The following is a 21,028-nucleotide window of genomic DNA, read 5'->3' as shown; positions in this document are numbered from 1 at the left end:
TGCAGAGATTATTTTTTCAATACTTTCCACATTTGGAGTGTGTGCCCTAGCAAGATATTTACAGTGTACCACAGCAAGGGCCTAATTTTTAATGATGTGTGTGAACAACTGTCTGCCTAGTTTGCATATGCATGCAGATTAGGTATTTGTGAAATAAGTGGTATAATTGGACATTTGCACCTGCAAATATCTAATTTCTGCATGCAGCTAATGTAAATGCATGACAATACAGCAAAAATCAGGTCTTTATATGTTCGGTTTTTAGCATAATCTACACATACATAAGATTTAAAAATCAAGCTGCAGCGATTTGCCTGACAGATTGACTGACTGCAGTACATCCACATTCGAATGTGCACTGCTTTTGACAACCAAAATGTTCCTAGTTACATGTTTACTGCCTCATCCTGCTGGACACTGTACTCTTTCTGGGTACTCGCAGAGAACAAAGCCACGGAAACAAGTGGAAGCTCCGAGAGTGAAGACCAAATTGACAGTAATGAAGGGAATGCGTACCAGAGAGAAAAACAGAACCCATATGTTACTAGGGTAACAGAGTCGGTATAGAGATTAGAAATATGTACAAACAGAGGATGGATTTTAGAGAACAACATGCAGTTGATCTCAGCAAGTGACCAGTAAAGTCACTGAGGGGATGGGTGGATGTAAGAGGCTGCCTTGCTTATCCTGTTGGGCAGTTTAGTTAATAAAGCTGGTGCTGTCACACTTGTTAACTGCTTGAGAGTACTGAGCACATCTATGGGCCTTACCAATAAAAATTACCACCCTAAGCTAAAGGCTTCTGCTCAGGACCTGAACTATCAGATCTAGTATTTACAGTAATAAAGGCTTAGCATGTTTTTGCTAACTAAAAGTAGAAATTCTAGCCAAACTTCTTGGAACTGGGTTGTAGCTATGACTTACCTCCCATGTCAGCGAAAGACGGCTCACGGCAACATTACTCAGTCCCATAATAATAGCGAAAAAGGAATTCAGATTTTTGTATTCTTTACAACTGAAACACAAAGTTTAAAGTTGTAAGCATCAGTGAGAAGTACACAAGACAGCCTGAAGGGAGCTGAGCCCAAGATAAATCTGATGGGAGCCTTGCAGCCCTGGCCAGCAATGCACCACTACTCTGCTGTGGGAGTAATTCACTGCGCTGTGAGGCTCCTTCCCCCACCCTCCTAAAACAACCTCCTGCTCCCACTTCACTGGTGCCAGCATCTGCAAGGACATTAAAGGAGTCTTTGAAGTTCCTTCCCATCCAGAAGGACAGTACCGGATCTGAGCTCAACTCAGACCCCAGAAATACCAGTGGAAGCAACTGCTTTACAATCCCATTTGCTGAAGAACTTGCTGACAGCTTCTGAAAACAGCTACTGAATGCTGGAGGCTGTCCCTAGAAGATCTTCTAGCAGTTTACAAGGGCACTGAGTCTTTTTAAAGAGAAGACCAGCTGTCTAGAGATGCCTGTGTGTTGATGATTTCTTGCTGTGTACTCCTTCTTAGCAGTACTTGTATATTCTGGAACTTTTTGGGATGCTTCAAGCAAAGAACTACCATTTGCTACTGGCGTCATTAAGGAGGACTCGGGCAGTGCGAGCTCTAGGTCAATCTTTATCCCTGATGCAATGGAGGATTGTTGTTAGCAATCAGAAAACTTGGAAAAATGTAATTAACTATTGTGGAAGAACCAGTACACCATATGCAAGAGTAGGCATGGTCAAGCTCTGACAGGAGCAGCTCACACAGCTCCTTGGCTGTGACTGTTCTGCATGGCTCATTTACTCAATGGGAAGGGATGACAGAGAATAAAGGCACACTAATCTGTGTCTTGCAAGGCTCCTGCAAATAATTTGCTGTTTTTCAGAGCTAATTCCCAAAATCTGATTTCAGAATCTCAGTTTTCCAAGAAAGCTTCCACAAGATTTAAGCTACATTTCTCAGATGGTTTGAGAATTTTAATTAACAGCTGACACTCCTAGCTCCTCTAAGGCATCCTCAGCTCCACATAAAATTAGTACAGTCATCATATGTTACTGTCTGACTCTGTAAAGGCCACATCAGCTTATTGTTATTCTGCTTTTCCTGTCCCTCAGTTTCACCAGATTTGACGTATTGAGGATGTGAGTCCTTTAGATCTGGGCCTCACTTGTGTCTGCCCTGTGTGAACACTGAGCACATAAAAAAACCTCTCCCCACCTGAAGGTCTGCCTGTTGGAGACTGCTGCACCCTCAGATCTTCTGGCATAGCTGCTCGTACAAATTCTCCCTTGTCAGATTAGGGCCAGCCGTGCAAGGTTAGTGGTAATAAGCTGAAATGCTAAAGCTACTCCAACTTATCCTGACTAGAGCAGGTTAGGGAGTGCACTGGTAGTGGTTCTGATGGGAAATAAGGATGAAAAAGCAACCAGGATAGGTTGTTGTTAATAAGCTCTCCCCTAAGCACAAGTAAATCCAGAAAAGGAGATCTGTCTGCAGTTTGCGACACTGAGAATAAATTCTGGCCTGGCAAAAATAATTAGCAGTACACATCAGTAGTGCTCAAATGCAGGCAGCTGCAAATCTATCTGCAATATGTAATTTGAATTTATCTTTCATTTTAAAAAGGAAAAGTTTGCTAAATATCCTCTCAAGCAATGTCATTTGACTAAGTCCCTGTTAGAATCAGTCTAGGTTTAAGGTTCTGTATACCAAATGCTCTGTAAACTCTGCAGGCTCTACACTGAATAGCTCAGCTCCAAACAGAGGAACACTGTAATGAGAAACAGTGCAGCGTGGCACCTCTGCCAGTGGTGCATATATTTTGCCTGCAGAATATCAGCAAGTGGATTCTCCAAAGCACCACAGTGTGTTTGGAGCAGAGGTCCCTCAGCCTCCCAGAAAGAACTGTATTGGAAACATCTTTGCAGTAGTAGAAATTGACAACACGTATATAAACATGCACTCTTTTGTCTTCAAGACAAACATAGTTAAAACCTCTCAGTACTTACACGAGCAGATTCATCTTGGCGTTTACTCTGCACACACACATACTCTTCAAAATTTTCTTAGAAGCTCCTTGGGCTTATAACACATGCATGTGTATGGAAAGAGCAAGTCTCAAAAAGTAAGTGAAAGTGTCTGAGTGCAGTGATGCAGAGGAAGGTTTCTAAATAGCCTGTGGGTATATCTGCAAAGGGGAAGTGCAGTGTCTGTGGCTACCCATGAAAGTATGTGCAAGTACTTCCTAGAAGCCTTACAAATGCAGTTACTGTGGGAAGAGCTCACTACAGGAAACGTGGTTTGATTCTTCCCATTGTTTCAAAGTTTGATCTTGCAATAGCTGAGGGAAAAAGATGAACCTGGTAACCTTCACATCCTTTCCCAGCAGATGCAAAGGTAACAACAGCTCCTGGAACTGACAGCACATGTGCACAGCACTGGGAGCCAGGGATTGGCTTCAGGCAGTAGGGTGGGCTGGGAGCGGATGCAGAGTGATGTCCCTCCTGCAATGGTATCTGGGCCTCTGTTACAGAATTGAAACAGGGCTCTCAACAATTGCTATCTCTGAAAATTGGTACATGCATGGCATCCTGTTACCACCAGCCACATGAGATAAATCGTGCAGCACTGAGCTGCACCAAGCACTTTTCTAATGAGCCTCGTAGTTCCAGGTAGGGTAAAGGTCTAAAGGGTCTTCACAAGCAAATCTTCCTCACGGATCTCGCCCGGACGCCTGGGCCCTCAGCTGTTGATTCAGTTCCTTGGCTTTCTCGCACCTCAGCCTCGGGTGCAGTGTTTGTTTTACCCATGCTATAGCACCTGTTACTACAGCAGCCCCGCTCTGGGGGCAGGAACCTGGCAGAACTTCCCAATCAGACCTGCCTGCACCATCTGTGCTTAGGAAGATTTTGTGCTTTGGCTTTCTCTGCATCCAGGAGACAAAGAGGACTCAGCAGAGCAAGCTGCTTTTAGCTATTTATTTTTAGCATTCTAGTGATACCAGAAACATGGAAGTAAACAGGAGGTTGTCAAGCTGTTGTAAATAGAATAGGGCTAAACCCATGACGCTGAGGAACCCACTGGCTAGGCTGGCTTATTAAGGAGATATTTAGCTATAGTTTTAAGGTACTTGATTTCAAGAGTTTATGGAAATGACTACAGTATCTCAATTTCCTATATTTCAACATTTCCCTGCTACATGCGTCTGAGCTCAGCAAAGGCCCCAGCTCCCTGTGCTGTGCGTGGCTGCCACTGCCCTCTCCCGGCTGTGAGATCACGGAATATGCAGCACACTTATTTTTAGAAACTAAAGAGGTAAATGCAGTTCACTGTTCTGCACAGAAACCCAATCCTGCACGTGCATTACCAGATTTTGAAAATCTTCAGCTTCATTGAACCCTGAGCCACCCCAAAGCAGTTCCCAAGCAGGAAGCAGCACTTGGGAGCAGGGCCCAGCCTGCAGCAAAGAGGAATGCTGAGAACGTAGTTTTGATGTGAACACTGATTTCAGCCATGTGGAATCACAAACTGGGAGGATGGAGGCATCACAGTTGTACTAGTAATCTCTTCCTCCACACAACTTCACCAAGCAGTCAACAAATGTTAAAATTCACGTTTTAACTGCAAATAAGGACTGCTTCATTCTGTAACACTGCTTAAAGGTCTCTACTCACAAGACCCAAAGTCTGAGACAAACACTAAGAACAGCAGTTCCTCACTGTATGCCTCAGCAAACTGTTGGTTCAGACAATGAGTGACAGGTGATAAGAACAAACATACCGTGAAATGGAGGGGAAGGAAGAAGGTAACAGTGATAACAAACTACAGCTATGTGGGCAGGGGCATGCCCTGCTCCCTCCAAAGCATCCACCCCTCAAGTCCTTGTTCTTGGCTGCCATGGATGGTAAGGAGGCCTAACTCTTTAACACCAAGGCTCCAAAAGCTTCAATTCTAATACGAATATAAGAAGAACACAGTAACTGCCTGCTATCCAACCTCAAACTCAAAGGTACTAAGAGATAAAGAATACTCATGTTGTAGTACTTTTAAACAAAAGTATTAGGAAATTGCCACAAGCAGACTGAAGGAAACACAAACCTCACCATCTCAATACCACATCTTTTGTTAAGATTCATTCATTCACATATTAGTTTTTGCTAACGTGCGTAAGGGTATATGACAGATTCTCTCAGTGAGGTGAAGTATGTATTTACTCACAAACTTGATGTGAAAGCACGGCTCTAAAAGTCCATAGATATTCAGAAATCAAGGATCAGTGAAGATTAAGACAGGAAAGAAGAATACATATTAACAAGCTTTACTGCACTGTAAGGAAATAGACAGAATTACTGAATAAAAAACATTTTAACCTCTTAATTGTGTGGCTTCTTGGAAACAAAAACAAACAAAAAAAGGACAATAACTACAAATGTACTATATTCAGCCCCATTTCCAGCTCACAGATGACTGTATACTTACTGGGCAGCTATCTTAATATATTTCTTCAATAGCTGCACACGCTTGCTGAGCTGAGCGCAAAGACAAATCTCAGTCACCACCCAGAACTGAATTTCATTAAATCTTCTTAAAAATAAATCCAGATTTGCTGTGGTCTTTTTAAAATTGTGCCTTCCAAATGTGTGATAGATCAGTTCCAGCTAGGAAAAAGAAAAACATTTGGGATTGGGTGATTTTTTTTTTCTAGAAATCTTATATTTCAGACAGCAGAAAGAAAGAAAGAGAAAAGTAAAAGAAAGTAAGGAAAGTATCTACTTCCTACACTAGCTTGAAACTTGCTCTACAGTTTACATTTATTGTTGTACTGATGACAGGAATTTAGGTTGCAAATCCAACTGTCAATAGGCATGCTAAAAGCATAACTAAATTATGCATAAACAGCTTAATATCTTGGATACTTAAATAAACAGCATGTGTATGTGAGAAGTTTTACAGACAGGACACAAAGATAACATTACAGAAAGAATGCCTTATGATTTCAAAACTTGTAGGCAGCCTTACTGCAGGATTTTGGAAAATCAAGATCATCTCCAAGTACTGAACATCCTTACTATACAGCACACCAAACTTTTTCTAACAGATTCTAATCTGCTGAATAGATGGATCTTTATACCTCATGCACACAGTTGAAGAGCTCCCAGTCATAAATTGTCATCTGATGTGCTAGGTCTTTGGAGCTCATCAGTTCAAACGTTCCAACTGTACCAGCTGACGGCCCCTCTTGTTCTGGTAACGGTGCCTACAAATGGAAAAAATATTTTAGAAATGCTAAATTACATGATTGGAGCTTTTCTTCCATGAAGTTTCAGATCTTTTTTTTCCAGTGTGACCATTTCCCTGCACCTGCTTCTAATAGGAAAGCTGAAATTTGCTGTTTGCCACAGGCCGGCATTAGGAAAATGGAAGTGCAAAAATCAGTATCCACTTTGAAGAGGATCCTGAGGAAAATTCTAAAATCTCCTCAGAGGTACTGAAAGGAAATAAGAGAGACTGTTCTCAGTATGTTATTCTTAGCATTGTTCTAAAATATGAAGCCAGAAACTACACACTGTGTTCCTTAAGCATGCTTATTTGTTTAGGAGCACAGGTCTGACCACAAAGCTTTTGTGATCGATTTCCTCTTTTATATACACAAACAACTGGGTCACAAAGCACAACACAAGCCAGATACTTTTGTAAATTACGGATTCTAACAATGAGAATTATTACATCCACTGTATTTTAGAAATTTGCAGTGACTGCAAGATCTTCTGTTCATCTACAAAACATGCCTCATACTTCCTCTATTAATCATTTGTGACTGCAAAACTTCTCATTATGATAATGAAAATTATATACATGCAGTCTTACAAGAAAGAATTCTTTATATAATTTGTGTATAAAGTATTTGTGAAAGACACTTCCATACCATCCAATAAAAGAAATATGATTTACAGTGTTGCACATAAGTAGATCTGTCAACAGTTACACTGAAGAGATTTAAAACGTTTTAAATCATGGCTTGAGATTAAGGCACATTTGAAGCAATCTGCTCTCAATATTAAGGTCAGCACATTTGAACCAGTTCTGACTAAACACTAACAAGCAATCCTCTTGCAAGTTCAAATGCATTCTAAAATATCTTTAGGGAAAAAAAATCAGTAAAACTTCTTGCAAACCCACGTTTTAATTGTTTTGTTTCCAGGAGAGGGCAGTAGAGTTCACCCACAAGTTTCTCAATGTCTGAGAAGGTCTTAGTTACTAATTGCAGAGCAGGGAATTGTCAACAGACTCCTTTCTGAGTAGCAACTGAATAGAGTCTGGAAGATTAAGAGGCCATATTTACATACTGTAATACTAAAAATGAGCTTATTAAATCAACCGTCTTCTATATGAGAATATCCTATTACCTGTAGAAAAAGGACTGGCTGGATTAATACATTAACAATATACAGCATGTAGAAGCTTTATTTCTGTTAAAGTTCTTGCTAGGGAAAACTCGTATATCAAATAGCATCATATAAAATATGATGGCATTTGAATATAAATATAATTAATATAATTAAACTTACCCACAGACATTATTACCATCTGCAGTTTTAAGAATAGTGTATTTAAGTACAATATTATCTAAGAAATGCAGGACAGCCATCAGCCTTATAACAGATTCCTCAACCTGGTATTTGCACAAACACAAAAGTTTCTTCAGCTGAAGACAGAGTATGAATGAAAAATACACAGTTAAGTGTAGAAAATCCTATTGTGTGGAAGTTTGTGGAAAAAGATGTAGAGCTTTTTTCCCCTGTTTGGATACAAATACAACGTAGCTGTTACCATAACAAACACATATTTTCCAGGGCCAGGAAAGAAGCACTTAGACATAAACCCATTGCATACTTGCAAATTTGTCTGACCCAGAACAACGCTCACATGGGAATTGTCAAGTGCAATATGAATAAATGTACCCACATAGGCAGCAGCAAGAAACTGGAATGTGAAAGGATTAAATGGGGAGAGAGGAAGGTCATAAGATTTTTGAAGTAGTTTGTACCTCTTTGAAAAAATGCAATTGATAAGGAGATGAATTCTGTTGTGCAGTGCTGAGAGCCTCTTAGAAGGTGCTGAGTGTTCACCTCTAATTCCTATTGAAGCCTGTCCAATTGACAAAAACTAGCACGCTGCAGCCCAGCAGCTGCTCAGAGCTCATTGTAGCATTTGGTGCACTTAGAATTGTTTGAGTTGGAAGAGACCTTTAAAGGTGATCTGGTCCAACTCCCCTGCAATGAACAGGGACACCTACAGATAGATCAGCGTGTTCAGAGCCCTGTCCAGACTCACCTTGAAAGTCTCCAAGGACAGGGCATCCACTCTGGGCAACCTGTGCCAGTGTCTCAACACCCTTATTGTAAAGATTTCTTCCTTATGTCCAATCTAAATCTCCCCTCAGGTAGTTTGAAGCCATTTCCTCTTGTCCTATCATGACAGACCCTGCTAAAGAGTGTTCCCTTCTTTCTTGCAGCTTCCCTTTAAATACTAAAAAGCTGCACTCAGGTCCCCCCTCCCCGGAGCCTTCTCTTCTCTGGACTGAACAGCTGAAGCTCTCTCAACCTGTCCTTGTAAGGGAGGCGTTCCATCCCTTGAATCATTTTTGTGGCCCTCCTCTAGACATTCTCCAACATGTCCATGTCTCTCCTGTACTGAGGACTCTACATTTGGACACAGTACTTCAGGTGAAGTCTCACCAGCGCAGAGCAGAGGAGCAGGATTACCTCCCTCACTCTGCTGGCCATGCTTCTTTTGATGCAGCCCAAGGTACAATTGTCTTTCCGGGCTGCAAGGGCACCTTGCTGGCTCATGCCCAGCTTATCATCCACCAGAATCCCCATGTCCTTTTTGGCAGGGCTGTGCTCTGTCCTTACATCCTCTAGCTGGTACTGATAGTTTGAGTTGCCATGACCCAGGTGCAAGACCCTGCACAAGGTTCTCCTGGGCCCTTTGCTCAAGTCCATCTATGACTCTCTGAGTGGCATCCCATCCCTCTTGTGTGTTGACTTCAGCCCACAGCTTGATGTCATCCACAAACTTACTGAGGATGTACTCGATCCTGCTGTCGAAGTCACTGATGAAGATGTTAAAGAGCACCGGTCCCAGTGCTGGCCCTTGAGGGATGATACTTGTCACTGGTTTCCACCTGGACATCAAGCCACTGACTACCACTCTCTGGGTACGATCTCACAACCAGTTCCTCATCCACCAAACAGTCCATTCATCAAATCCATATCATTCCAATTTGGAGAGAAGGATATTATGGGAGACCATGTCAAAGGCCTGTACTGCACACTACTGGGGTATGTTTGCCTGGGTTTCCATTTTTCAGTTGGTGTATCTATAGAAGCCTCAATCCAAGGTAGGCAGACAGCACAGGAGAAAAGACAAAGAAAGCCACGACAATTTGCTACCAATGGTATGTCCACACAGACATGCAAAGCCATGTAAAAGTACTCAGCATTGTACTAATGTAACCTCACTTTACAGTAGCATGCCTCATATGGGTATCTACTTAGCAGGACTAATTAACCCTAAGGGAGCACCAGAATTTAGTAAACTGAACAAGACATATCCCTGTGTGGAACTACAGTATGCTGTATGCATATTCCCTGGTTACTAAATTGAAAGCAGCAGCAAAGCACAGATTTTACCTCATCTATAAAAGAATTCAGGCATATATAGTAAGTGGCTTGTTAAAAGCATACAGGAGGCTGAAACAAGGGCAGGAGTAACAGAGTTCATGCTGACATGACTGTATGGAAACTGCTGAATCACGGTCTGAACCACTGATTGATCACCTGAGGCAAGCACTGAGTCAGACAGAGGGGCACAGGTGAAGGCAATTCACCTCTATGAGCGGAAGGGGTGGAGTCTGGCTCCACCTCTCCCAGACCCCATTTAAGGGCTGACCACCGCTAGGGAAGGATCTCATGTTGGAGATCCCTCCCCTTATTGGCAAACCTCAACCATCTGCAAAAGGTGAGCCTCTCTTTATTTACTTGTTGTCTGGTTATCATTCAGATAAGCCTAGCAGAATATACCATCTTCCTCACTATTTGCTCTGAATACTATTCTTCTGGGTTAGTCACCCTACACATGACTTGGCAATGACATTTGTTTTTAATGAAATAAAAGGAAGAAAAAGTACAGTCAAATCAAGCCCTTTAAAAGCAGACCCAATGGAGATTGTTAGTACTTACTGTAAGTACTTACAAGCAATTTTACTTAAGAAAAAAAAAAATTCCTTCTGGGGGATATGTTCTGTGATTTTAGTTAGAATCAGGGATTTTGACATAGTATTTACTGGAGCTCAGAAATAAAAGATTTTAAGGAATTTGCTGTCAGAACGAAGTCTCCATAACACTGCAATTGCCAACACTTATCTTCTGAAATATATCTTTGTGGCCATGTGGAGGTAATTCTGTAATCAGGAATTACTTTTAATCTTAGTGATAATATTCATCTCTTCCTATGTTTTGAGCATGACACAGAGAATATGGGAATCAAGTTTTGTCAGGTGGATCAAATGGATTTTTGCTCCAGTCTAGGCAATGATGACATGACTGTTTTAAATTCAGGGCTTGCTCCATAGCACTATTATAAGCCATTTCAGTGTGAGTATGTCCATTCTTTTTGAAAGAACAGAATAGAATCCCAAGCACTCAAATTAACTGAGGAGCTGAACTTTTTAAGCACTGCATATATACATACCAGTGAATCAAACTGGTCACGTGGGCAAGCAAAGAGCCGTCCATTAACACTCAGAGTTGTAAACACTGAAACGTCATGAGGCTTGAGCACAACTTTTTCTGTAAACATGAAACAGAAGACTTTAAGTATCTGTAATATTGACAGCAGGACTGCATCAATAGCTTCACAAATCAGCATTCTGGGGACAAATTTTACACAGTTAACTGATGTCCAGAATAGAATTAGATGGTAATAAGGTCCTCTTTGTTGAAGGAACATTACAAGCTCAGCCCAAGCCAGTCTCACTCAGAACAAACATCAAGAACTGGAATCTCAGCCTCAGACTGCACAGGCAGTTTAAAGAAGCCTGCACTGCCATCTCTAGAAACGATGTGGAAAAATCTAGCCATCATTACCGACTATTCATTCTTCTCTGAGGTTTAAGCATGTGGAGATCTGTTCTTGCTAGAAGTTTCCTTAGAAGACAACTGCATAAGAAGGTGATGAAATGTAACTGTATTCACAAATCTCACTACAGCAGTTCTAAAAGAACATCACATCACAAGTAAAGAAAAGATAATGAGGTAACTTACAAAAATCTCTGTCAGAGAGAGAGATTTGGCTGTCAGCAAATCTGACAATAAAAAAATTGCTGCAACTGCAAAAACAAGAGCTGCCTGGTGTCAGTCCTCAGGAAGTGAATGTTTTTGGCAGGCATCTCTATCTGCAAAAATGCCTTCCGATGCAGCTCTCATTAGTGCTGTATGCACTCACAATCGTACTCAGCCAGAGCACTTCAGCAAGACCAGTTCTCCAGCAGAAACCACCTTGAGGTAACTCTCCCATTTCTACACCGTACAGTAGGGGGCTGACTCCTGACCCTTTGCCAACAATAGGTGAGTGTGCTTGGCACCCAGATGCTCAGTGGAGGCCAGAATGGCAGGGACAACTATGGGAACATCAGCACTGCAACGTTTTTTGCTGCTACTGATTCTCACATCTAAACTGACGTTATTCACGTCTACCTCATGTTTCTGTTGTTAAAAAAAACTTGAAAGTCCTACACTGAAGGGAATGTGGGGTAGCTCTGCTCTGCAACATGCATATACACAAGCCGCTCATTTTCCCTATATGCCATGTGAGCTCCAGTCTGTGCCTGCAGTGGGGAAAAGTCTTGCCTCTGACATAGCTTGTACTAGCTGAACATGCGGTTGGTATGAAAGCCATGACCAAATTAGTCTTGCTTTTCAATCCCTTCTGGCCTCTTTTACTATGAGAAATATTTAAGACAAGGGAAATTCAGTACCTCCTCCAGAACTCATCTTTACAATGATAAGGCCTTCTCCAGAGCCCAGCTTATCTGCTACTGCGCTGATCACTTCCTTCACAGAAGATGACACCGGCACGCGGATAGTGGTATAGGTTTTGTCTATGCAGTACACCTTAAAAAGAACTAAAGAAAAAAACATTCCACTATGTATGCCATAGGTAACAATCACAGAGATGTTTAAACTTCAGTAACCATTGCTCACAAATGAAAGAACAAAAACAAAAATAAACCGTTACTGTTTTGATGACTACCCATTCCTCAGATGTTCTACAATTTCTAGTCTAGAAATCCCAGAGCTTTTAGTAAAACATGAAGTACTACTGTTTTAGAACTGCTATGCAATTTATGGGTGGTGGTTTCATCTGGTACTTTATTATGTCCCAGATATTATAATGTTTTTTGAAAACAATTGCTTTCAGGAGTCAGAAAATCTGGCTGCGAACTCTCTTAATTACAGGAGAATACTTTTCATTTTACAAAATAGTTTTGAAAATAAAGTTCAGGTTACAATCTGAACTAAAACTGTAAACTGTACTGGAGCCTTTTTCTTTTTCCAGGCATATATGTAATTGTTGACTCAGGAATACTGTAGACAATTAAGAGGAATTCCCTAAAACTTGAGTACACATTGGTTTCACACACTTATACAAGAATTTAGGTCTCTGACTGCCTAGGAATCAATACAATAGAACATTAGCCTGAAAAAAGCAAGGCAGCATGCAGTGACACAAGTTTAAGACAGAAGTAGTCAGCAAAATACTCCTTCAGCTGAGCTGTCAAGCCAAACTAAGCAGTCTCTGAGGTTGTGGCTGTCTACGTGTTTTCAAGGCTCAGTTTGCTGCCAGCACTACGAATGAGAAAGGTGCAGTCACAGGAAAGCATCAGTTAATTTCTGTCCATACAGATAGATGTAGTACTTTCAGGGCTGTAGCAACTGTTGTGCTCTTTGTAGACTAGAAGAAACACTGATATGAACAACAGGAACTGGACACATGGCAGGATTTTTGCTGTTTGTATGCAGTTAAATCCTGCTTTTGAAATGCCACTGGCTTTCTCAGACAAATGACTTTGCACTTTGTTCCCTTATTTTTACCACTGTGTAGTAGCAAGTGTGATCTCTTAAGTGCAAACACTGAAGCAGAAGGTATTTTCTGTGATGAAGATGCACAAGAACCATGGAGGGCCTGGTCCAGGAAGTTGCAAAGAAACCCCCAGATGTGTTAGTTTTGAAGAGTTTGCTATCGTTTACAATGAACAGATCTCAGAATGTTGTTACATAGAATTGCTTTTTCCTGCCTGATGTGAGTGACAACATGAAAAGCCACTACACTGAAAATGGTACTCTAACACACTGCTGTAAATTTTACCTTGATCTCTCCACAGAGTCAAACAATACCAATAGGGCAAAAGAGCAGATTCTGTTTTCTAGGCTGTGTGCCACACGGCAGAGCTCCAGGTCATGATTATCTGCTCCACTCACATCTCACAAAGGAGCATTTCTGGTGAAACAGCTGTATGTATTAGCTCAAACCACACAGAAGAGAAAGAGACTCAAACACGACCTTATGCAACAAATATTTATTGCACTGACACTACCTGCATGGACACTGTACTGGTTCTTGCCTGTTTTGTTCCCTGTTTTAAAGGTTGTTACATTCTTCCTCTGAGGAAGCACAGTGCTTTATAGCACATAGATGGGAAAAGATCAGAAGTATTTCAAGGCAGCGATGGAGAATGTGGGTTCAGAAAATGAAAAGTTTGCTTCAGGCCAGGCTTACAAACTCTTGGTACTTTTGTTTCTTTTCAGGCCCTTTACTTTCAGACAGACAACTTTACTACAAATCCTAGTGGCTCAAGAAAACTCTTCAGAGAAGGAACTCACCTTCATCGCTGCCTCTGATAGGTTGGCGTTTCTGTGCTCTGTCATCACTTGTATTAAATAGCTGCAGAAGAACTTTGTGCTGCAAAATTTACACAAAGTAAAAAGTTATTTCTGAATGTGTTGTTTTAATAAATCCAAAATTACTGAAGAGAAGATGCTTACATGTTTGCAATGCTAAAGCTCTTATTTAGGAAACAGATAAATTATCTTACCTTCTTTTGTGCTGCTTTAGGTTCCTCAGCTCTATAAAATTTAAAACAGAGCATATATCATTACATATCTCCTGAAAGATTTTGTGCACAAAGCCACCTAAAGAACATGGATGACTTGTCAAACTGCAGTATCAACACATTCATGTTTTTATATAGGAAAAGAAGACCAGATGATACTACAGGTAAACTAAACCATCACTAAGGCACAGAAAATACTCTGCAAAGTTCATGCAAGCATGAAATAAGCATGCAGTTCAGTTTCAGTGGTGTATACATAATATCTTATTTCTTCTGTCAACCCTTTTATGAGGCAGATTGGTGTATGCAAGAATTACATGGAAAGAGAGGGTCACATTCATTCAAATAAGTCTGCATGCAAACATTCAGTCTTCAGTGACTGAGTGCCGTTCACGAAACACATTTTTAAAAGATATAAGAAATAATTTTCTTCATTTATTTGCTAAGAAGAAGAGTGAAGAACAAGAAGGAAAAAGGCATAATTTTTGCTTACACTTGCTTTACAATTTTCTCTAGCTCTGGAAGTTGCTCCTTTAGTGCTGCAATCATTCTAGTATCATCTGACACAGATACATAAAATTCCTGTAAATGACATAGAATACTCTTTAAATAACTATGGGGTAAATGAGCAGTACTAAGGATAGAGGATTATGAGATGACATCTGATAGTTTAATGATTATAAAGAATGCTAATCTGCATAGATGAACACATGCTGGGGCCAACCCTCTATTACTTCTACTTGTTTATCTCCAGCTGATTTAAAGCAAGAGTTACACATGCAGAAGGGAAGCCTGATGAGAGGTGGAAGACGTGTTTTCTTAGCTTACTGCACAACCACTGACTGCTTGTGCAAATACTGCATTTTCAGATTATCAAGGAGAAAAGCATGAGGATTCACAAATAATGTGGCACAATTGTACGTTTGTTTGGGTTTTTTTTACCCACTGCTGTTGTAGTCTAGTAATTTTGTTTAAAAATAATCCTTCCAGTATCAGCAATTTCTTTCCTTTCCCTTAAAACCTAAAACATAAAACCACCCTACAGTCTTGACCATGCTTGCTAGTGCAAGCCCAATTCTCATCTAATCTTCAATTTCTATAAATGTACTATTTTCAATCACAGTTTTATATTCCTCTCTTCCAGCACTATCCTGGATTTGTTCATTCTAGCTTCTGTATTTTGTATTCCACTTTTTTTTCCTGAAGTGCTCAGTGAACTCTTAGGCAAAACTTGGAAGCACTGTACCATACACATTCTCCATGATGCTGAGCACTTGAAACCTTTTTCTACTTAAAATCTACTCTGCACTTGACCTCTATGACTTTGTCTTCCCTTTACTATCTTTCTGCCTTTAATCTTGCCTTCAACATCTTCATTCAGAGAATTATTTTCATTCAGATCCATATTTTGGGAAGACTTATCTCCGCCTGTGTTTTACTTCTCCCTCTCTTGAACACTGTCATCGATTAATTGCTCTACTGTGCTAATTAAACTATCATCTTCATGGTGGCATCCAACAGATTTTTGTGTTCCAGCTCTGTTTGGTTTTGTTCAAAAATAAATCTCTGTAGATAAATTTAAACATTAACCAAAGCTCACTGTAGCTAGTAAATGTTCTTAGGCAATGCCCACCAATCCATGCTAATACTCTACTATTTGAACAATATACAAAATATAGCCAGGTGTTCACACCTGTAATTTGGGATCACATTTGACTTGATCATGTTATATGTCTTCATATTTAAGTTTGGCATCCTAAAGTACAGCTTTTCCACTCTACCTGCAGAGTTAAGATTCAGGCTCAGCCTCACGCAGCTCAGTCACACAAACCTTTCTTGATGAGGCTTTCTTGTCTCACTCATGTGCCTTTGCAATGCTGCCACAGAGATGACTTTCCTAGCCCAGTTTTCCTAGCACATTTCACTTTTTTTGTGTCTTTTTGGGTCTATCTCCAAAGCTTGTCTTAGCAAACTTGCCCACGTGGGCTTGCTGCATTCCTGTCATACTTTAGGCCTGCTTCTGTTTCCCTGTAACTAACTCTTAACTAGCTAACTCTTACTCAATTTTAAGTTCTCTGGTGCAAGAAATATTCATTCTGTGTTTGGACAGAATGAAACATGAGACTGTGATTTATGAATGCAGTAGGTAACAATAACAACAATCATGACTTATATGGCATGGCATCTATCCCAAAGATCTTATAAAGAGTATCCGATTAATTTGTAATAAGGGATCATGAAAATTCTGAATGCAAAGATCATAAGTTCCAGTAGCTGCAGCACAGCTTTCATTCAAGTGGAAACTACTTTTGCTTCTGTACAGTGACAATCCTTCAGCTCCATCCTGGCACAACTCAGGCAAACACCCAGTTCACAAGAAGCAACAATAAAGCAACTTTATATATCCTTATTCAACATTCTACCCGTGCAGAACTTTCAATGGGGTGTGCAATTCCGGCAGATAACATCAGAGATCCAGAGCCTGACAATGGCTCAAGCACTGCTGTGTACACTGTCTGCAGCTAAATCCAATTAAACAGTTACGAGTTTGCACTCTGAAATGACACACTTTACTTTGTAACAGAGTTCAATATGTTCTGATCAGGCTTCCAACGTACCTTGCTAGGTAGATACTTTCCAGTACACTGATAAAACAGTTCCATCCTACCTCCAAAAAGGCCATTGCTGCTTCATCTTCTTGTAGCAAATCTCCATATAGAGCAGCCCACTGCAGAACCAGTCGAATGACTCGCCTTTTATTGTTGAGAGCATAATCCATTTTCTCTTGCTCTGTACCCTGGGAAGGCTGGGCATGATAAGTACCACGGTGTCAAGGAAAATGATCAGTGACTGAAAGTATCGGAACAAGTATGAATTTACAAACAAATTTACAAACCACTCATTTTCAAGGTGTTCAAATGTAACTTTCCACTACACACTTTTGATTTCTGACTGTCGCTAGCACGAAGATTTGTGAACCTTTAATAGTCATACAAAAAGTAAAAAGTCAGTGAAGTCACTGAAGAGCGATCCCACCACAGAGAAAGTTGCTATGGAGGAGAAGAACAGAAATGATGTTTGGAATAACAGAGAGCAGAATTAATGGTTAAGACTGAAGAAGGATGTTCTCCCCTGTCCTTCTTTGGAGACTGTGGCAGAAAAAGAAAAATGTCAGTTTGTATTTATACACAATTCCAATATTCTGGAATGAACCACCAGCACAACATCTTTTATTTACAGAAGCTACTGTAAACCAGGGTGAACCTCAATCCCCTTATGGTAGGAGAACCTAATTCACAGTCCAAGTTTACAGTCTAAACTGACTACAGAGAAATAGCATAAAATAATAAATTTTGTAGTAGCTTCCCTTTATATCTGAGGAAATTAAAAATTTCCTTTCTAACAATTACACAATATTTGGGAAACAATACTTTGCAACAGTTTCCACAAACACTTCTAAGTATCTAAGTCCTTTACCTGAAGCTATAATTTTAAAAGCTCTGGTCATTTAAAGATCTCCACTGACATCACTGCTAAATCAGTGACAAAACATACTGACGAGCTTGATGTGTGTAGAGTAAATAACTCCTAATGACGATACTCCACCAGGGAATAGTATAGAAGATGGTATATTTTAAGTAGTTCTATACAAACAGTTATACAGGTAATACAAAAGAGAAGATGGCTCACCTTTAAGATGACAAGGCTCGCAGAGGACTCCACATGGGAGGGATCTCCAAGAAGAGATCCTTCCCTGGTGGTGGTCAGCCCTTAAATGGGGTTTGAGAGAGGAGGAACTAGGCTCCACCCCTTCCACCCACACAGGTATATCACCTTCACCTGTGCCCCCATGGCTGACTTGGTGCTCACCTCAGGTGACCAATCAGTGGTTCAGGCCGTGATTCAGCAGTTCCCATACACTCCACCCCTTCACGACATGAACCACTGATCAAGTAACCATAAGGTGAGTTCCCCTTGATACAGAGACCCAATACATCGCGACGCTTACATAATTGCCCGTCGCAACGCATGCTGATGTAATCTGATATGAGTGATGATCGGCGCATCCGTCGAACTCTTCTTTGGGCCAGTGCTCGGTGGTATCTACTGGAAGCATGTAATCATACAGTGCAGGTCCATCTTACGTGTCATCAGTCCCGGTTAGACCATCACCAGATGCTTCACATGGTCTTATAACAACTCTGGAACACTGCAGTATTGTTTTGATTCCTTCTGGTGATTCATAGACTTATGGGGAGTAATACAAGTGTTTTAGAGGTACCAAGAGGGGAAGATCCGCTTTCCAGGGCAAGATACAGGCCGTATTCCTGTCTTGGGTTAACACTTCAGCTTGTACAGGGGCACGCCCTGGTCGCCTGTACCAAACCCTTTGACCCGATGTCTGTGGCTGTACGACTATATCAGGCACCAAAGGGGGTGTCCTGATCTGCCACAGAGACATGATAGGGGTCCCCTTAGCAATGAAGACTGGAGTGTTAACCATTATTTCAGTAGGCCATGTACCTATAACCGGAGGAGCTACCGAACCCCCCACCTCCAATAATCTCCCCCAAGGTGCAAGTAGGCCGCACCATCGTGGTCCTACCTGCACCTTCCAGGGCCATTTTATTCTATTGGTACCTGGTTCTAGGTCCTCAGGGGCAGGGAGCAGAAGGTTGTTCTCATTGCCAATCTGAGGTTTCACTTCATTATCGGTGCCCGTAATTTGGATCCTAAGTGGGGAGGCCCATATTGTTTGTAACATTTTCAAGGCACTGGGTCTGCCATCTCTAGGTCTTTCATTCAGGTCCCGCAGGGTCTCATGGAGTCTCTTTGTCCACCCCTGCAGGGACTGAGAGTCTGTCTTCAGGGCAGCCTTGAGAATACCATTGTAACGTTCAATAAGGCCTGCCCCCGTTGGATTATATGGCAGGTGGAATCGCCACTCAATATTATTTTCTTCTGCCCAGCGTTGTATCACTGCACCCGTGAAATGACTTCCTTGGTCACTCTCGATGACTTGCGGTGTCCCGTAGGCAGCCATCAACCTTGTGAGTGCCTTTATAGTGTATGCCTGGTTGGCTTTTGGTACTGGATAGGCCTGCATTAGCCCACTCGCGGTGTCGACACAGGTTAGGGCATATCTCGCCCCCTCAGACCGAGGGAGAGGCCCAATATAATCAACCTGCCACCTCTGTAGAGGATTGTGTCCTCTAGCAAGATGGGCTGTAGTTTCAGGCAACGACCTCGGTCTTATCTTAGAGCAGGCGTCACAGTCTCGGCATGCTTGAGCGATGTCCGATAGTTGTACGGGCAGTCCCCACGCTTTAGCGGCTGCCCACATGGTCTTCTGCCCAGCATGCCGCAGCTTTTGATGTAGCCAGTAAGCGATATTCTCAGATGGAGAGTTCTCAACCCATCTAACTCGGGCCAGTGTGTCGGCTTCATCATTTCCTGGTGACTGTAGGGGTTGATGACCAGAAACATGGTAGACACACACAGTTCTGTGTTTGACTGTATTCCATATGTCTAACCACATATCTTTGCCCCAGATCGGTCGGGAGTGGATAGTCCAATCCTGGGTGGCCCACTGTGCGATCCAAAGAGTGAGCCCCCGATACACAGCCCAACTATCTGTGCAAATATTCAGGATACCATCACCAGGTTCTTTGGTTATAACCATCCACACTGCCCGCAGCTCTGCCCACTGGCTGCTTTGACCATCCCCCTCTTCGAACCAGATTGTGTCTGTGGCAGGATGGTACGCTACTGCTCTCCACTTACTTGGGTTGCCCTTGCTGGACCCATCCGTGTACCAGGCATCTTCAGGAATAGGATATTTTCCTTCCTGGACGGGACTCTTCTGTGGTGGAGCAACCGAAGTTTGTTTTGGTGCATCACTATGATACGTTACTGGGCCAAGAATCTTCTGAAGCTCTTCTTTCAATGGTGAGGAAGATAGACTACTCCTCTGACTGAGATAGGCAACCCATCGTGCCACCGTCTGCGCCTGGGCCACCCCCGTCTTAGGAAGGTGGGTCAGATCTCTTACCCACCCCTGGATTGGCAATGTAGTCTTGACTATAACTTCGGCCGTTTGGGTTATTGGCTCTACCGCTTGTAATGCGGAATAGGCAGCCAATAACTGTTTTTCAATCATACTATATCTTTCCTCTGCTCCATGCCACACCTGAGACCAAAATCCAATGGGGGTCCGAACAGAACTCTGACGTTGCCACAGGCCCCAGCCAAAGCCATCTTGAGTTACGTGAACATCTAGCTCAGCTGGAAGGGTAGGATCAAATATACCCAGTGCCTGGGCTTGTTTAACCGCCTGTTTCGCCTGTTGAAAAGCATCCTGTTCTGTTCTCCCCCAGTCCCATAATTGGCCCTTTTTGGTAAGTCTATATAAAGGTCTCAGCAGCTGCGCCAAATGAGGTATAAAGGAACGCCAATATCCCAATATACCCAGGAATTCCTGCAGCTGCTTTGGTGTTGTAGGGACTGGAAATGCCTGAACCTTATCTATGACGGCATCAGGCAATACTTTGGTCTTTCCTGACCAGACTACCCCTAGAAATTTTACGGACAGTCCTGGACCTTGCACTTTTTGAGGATTGATAGCCCATCCTCTTTCACTTAGGTAGGCAGTTAATGAATCTGCTGCCTCCCCTACTGCTTCCAGTGAGTCGGATGTTAACAGGAGGTCATCAATATAGTGGTATAGGTTCACACTGTTTGGTTTCCTCCAATCAGCCAGGTCACGTGCCACCAAATTATGACAGTATGTTGGTGAGTGCACGTACCCCTGTGGCAAGACCTGAAAGGTCCACTGCCTGCCTCCCCACGTAAATGCAAATTGAT

At 41.9% G+C, this 21,028-nt stretch overlaps 1 protein-coding gene across 1 annotated transcript in view; it reads right to left on the bottom strand.

Annotated features, from left to right (window-relative positions):
* Window positions 1–21,028, bottom strand: part of RAPGEF4 (Rap guanine nucleotide exchange factor 4) — a 147,969-nt gene that overhangs the window by 12,017 nt on the left and 114,924 nt on the right. The window contains exons 18-26 of the mRNA XM_065751175.1: window positions 16,833–16,983; window positions 14,658–14,746; window positions 14,147–14,177; window positions 13,935–14,013; window positions 12,029–12,175; window positions 10,744–10,841; window positions 6,119–6,244; window positions 5,467–5,645; window positions 925–1,015 (exon numbers count right to left, since the gene is read on the bottom strand). Coding sequence (XP_065607247.1) covers window positions 925–1,015; window positions 5,467–5,645; window positions 6,119–6,244; window positions 10,744–10,841; window positions 12,029–12,175; window positions 13,935–14,013; window positions 14,147–14,177; window positions 14,658–14,746; window positions 16,833–16,983 — 991 coding nt within the window. The remainder of the gene's footprint in view (window positions 1–924; window positions 1,016–5,466; window positions 5,646–6,118; window positions 6,245–10,743; window positions 10,842–12,028; window positions 12,176–13,934; window positions 14,014–14,146; window positions 14,178–14,657; window positions 14,747–16,832; window positions 16,984–21,028) is intronic.

Source organism: Cyrtonyx montezumae, unplaced genomic scaffold (assembly GCF_038088225.1).
Source record: "Cyrtonyx montezumae isolate F1298 unplaced genomic scaffold, pur_monq_1.0 scaffold_7, whole genome shotgun sequence".
NCBI classification, from domain to species: domain Eukaryota; kingdom Metazoa; phylum Chordata; class Aves; order Galliformes; family Odontophoridae; genus Cyrtonyx; species Cyrtonyx montezumae.
The sequence above is the reverse complement of the archived record's forward strand: the minus strand, read 5'-3'. Positions and strand labels throughout refer to the sequence as shown.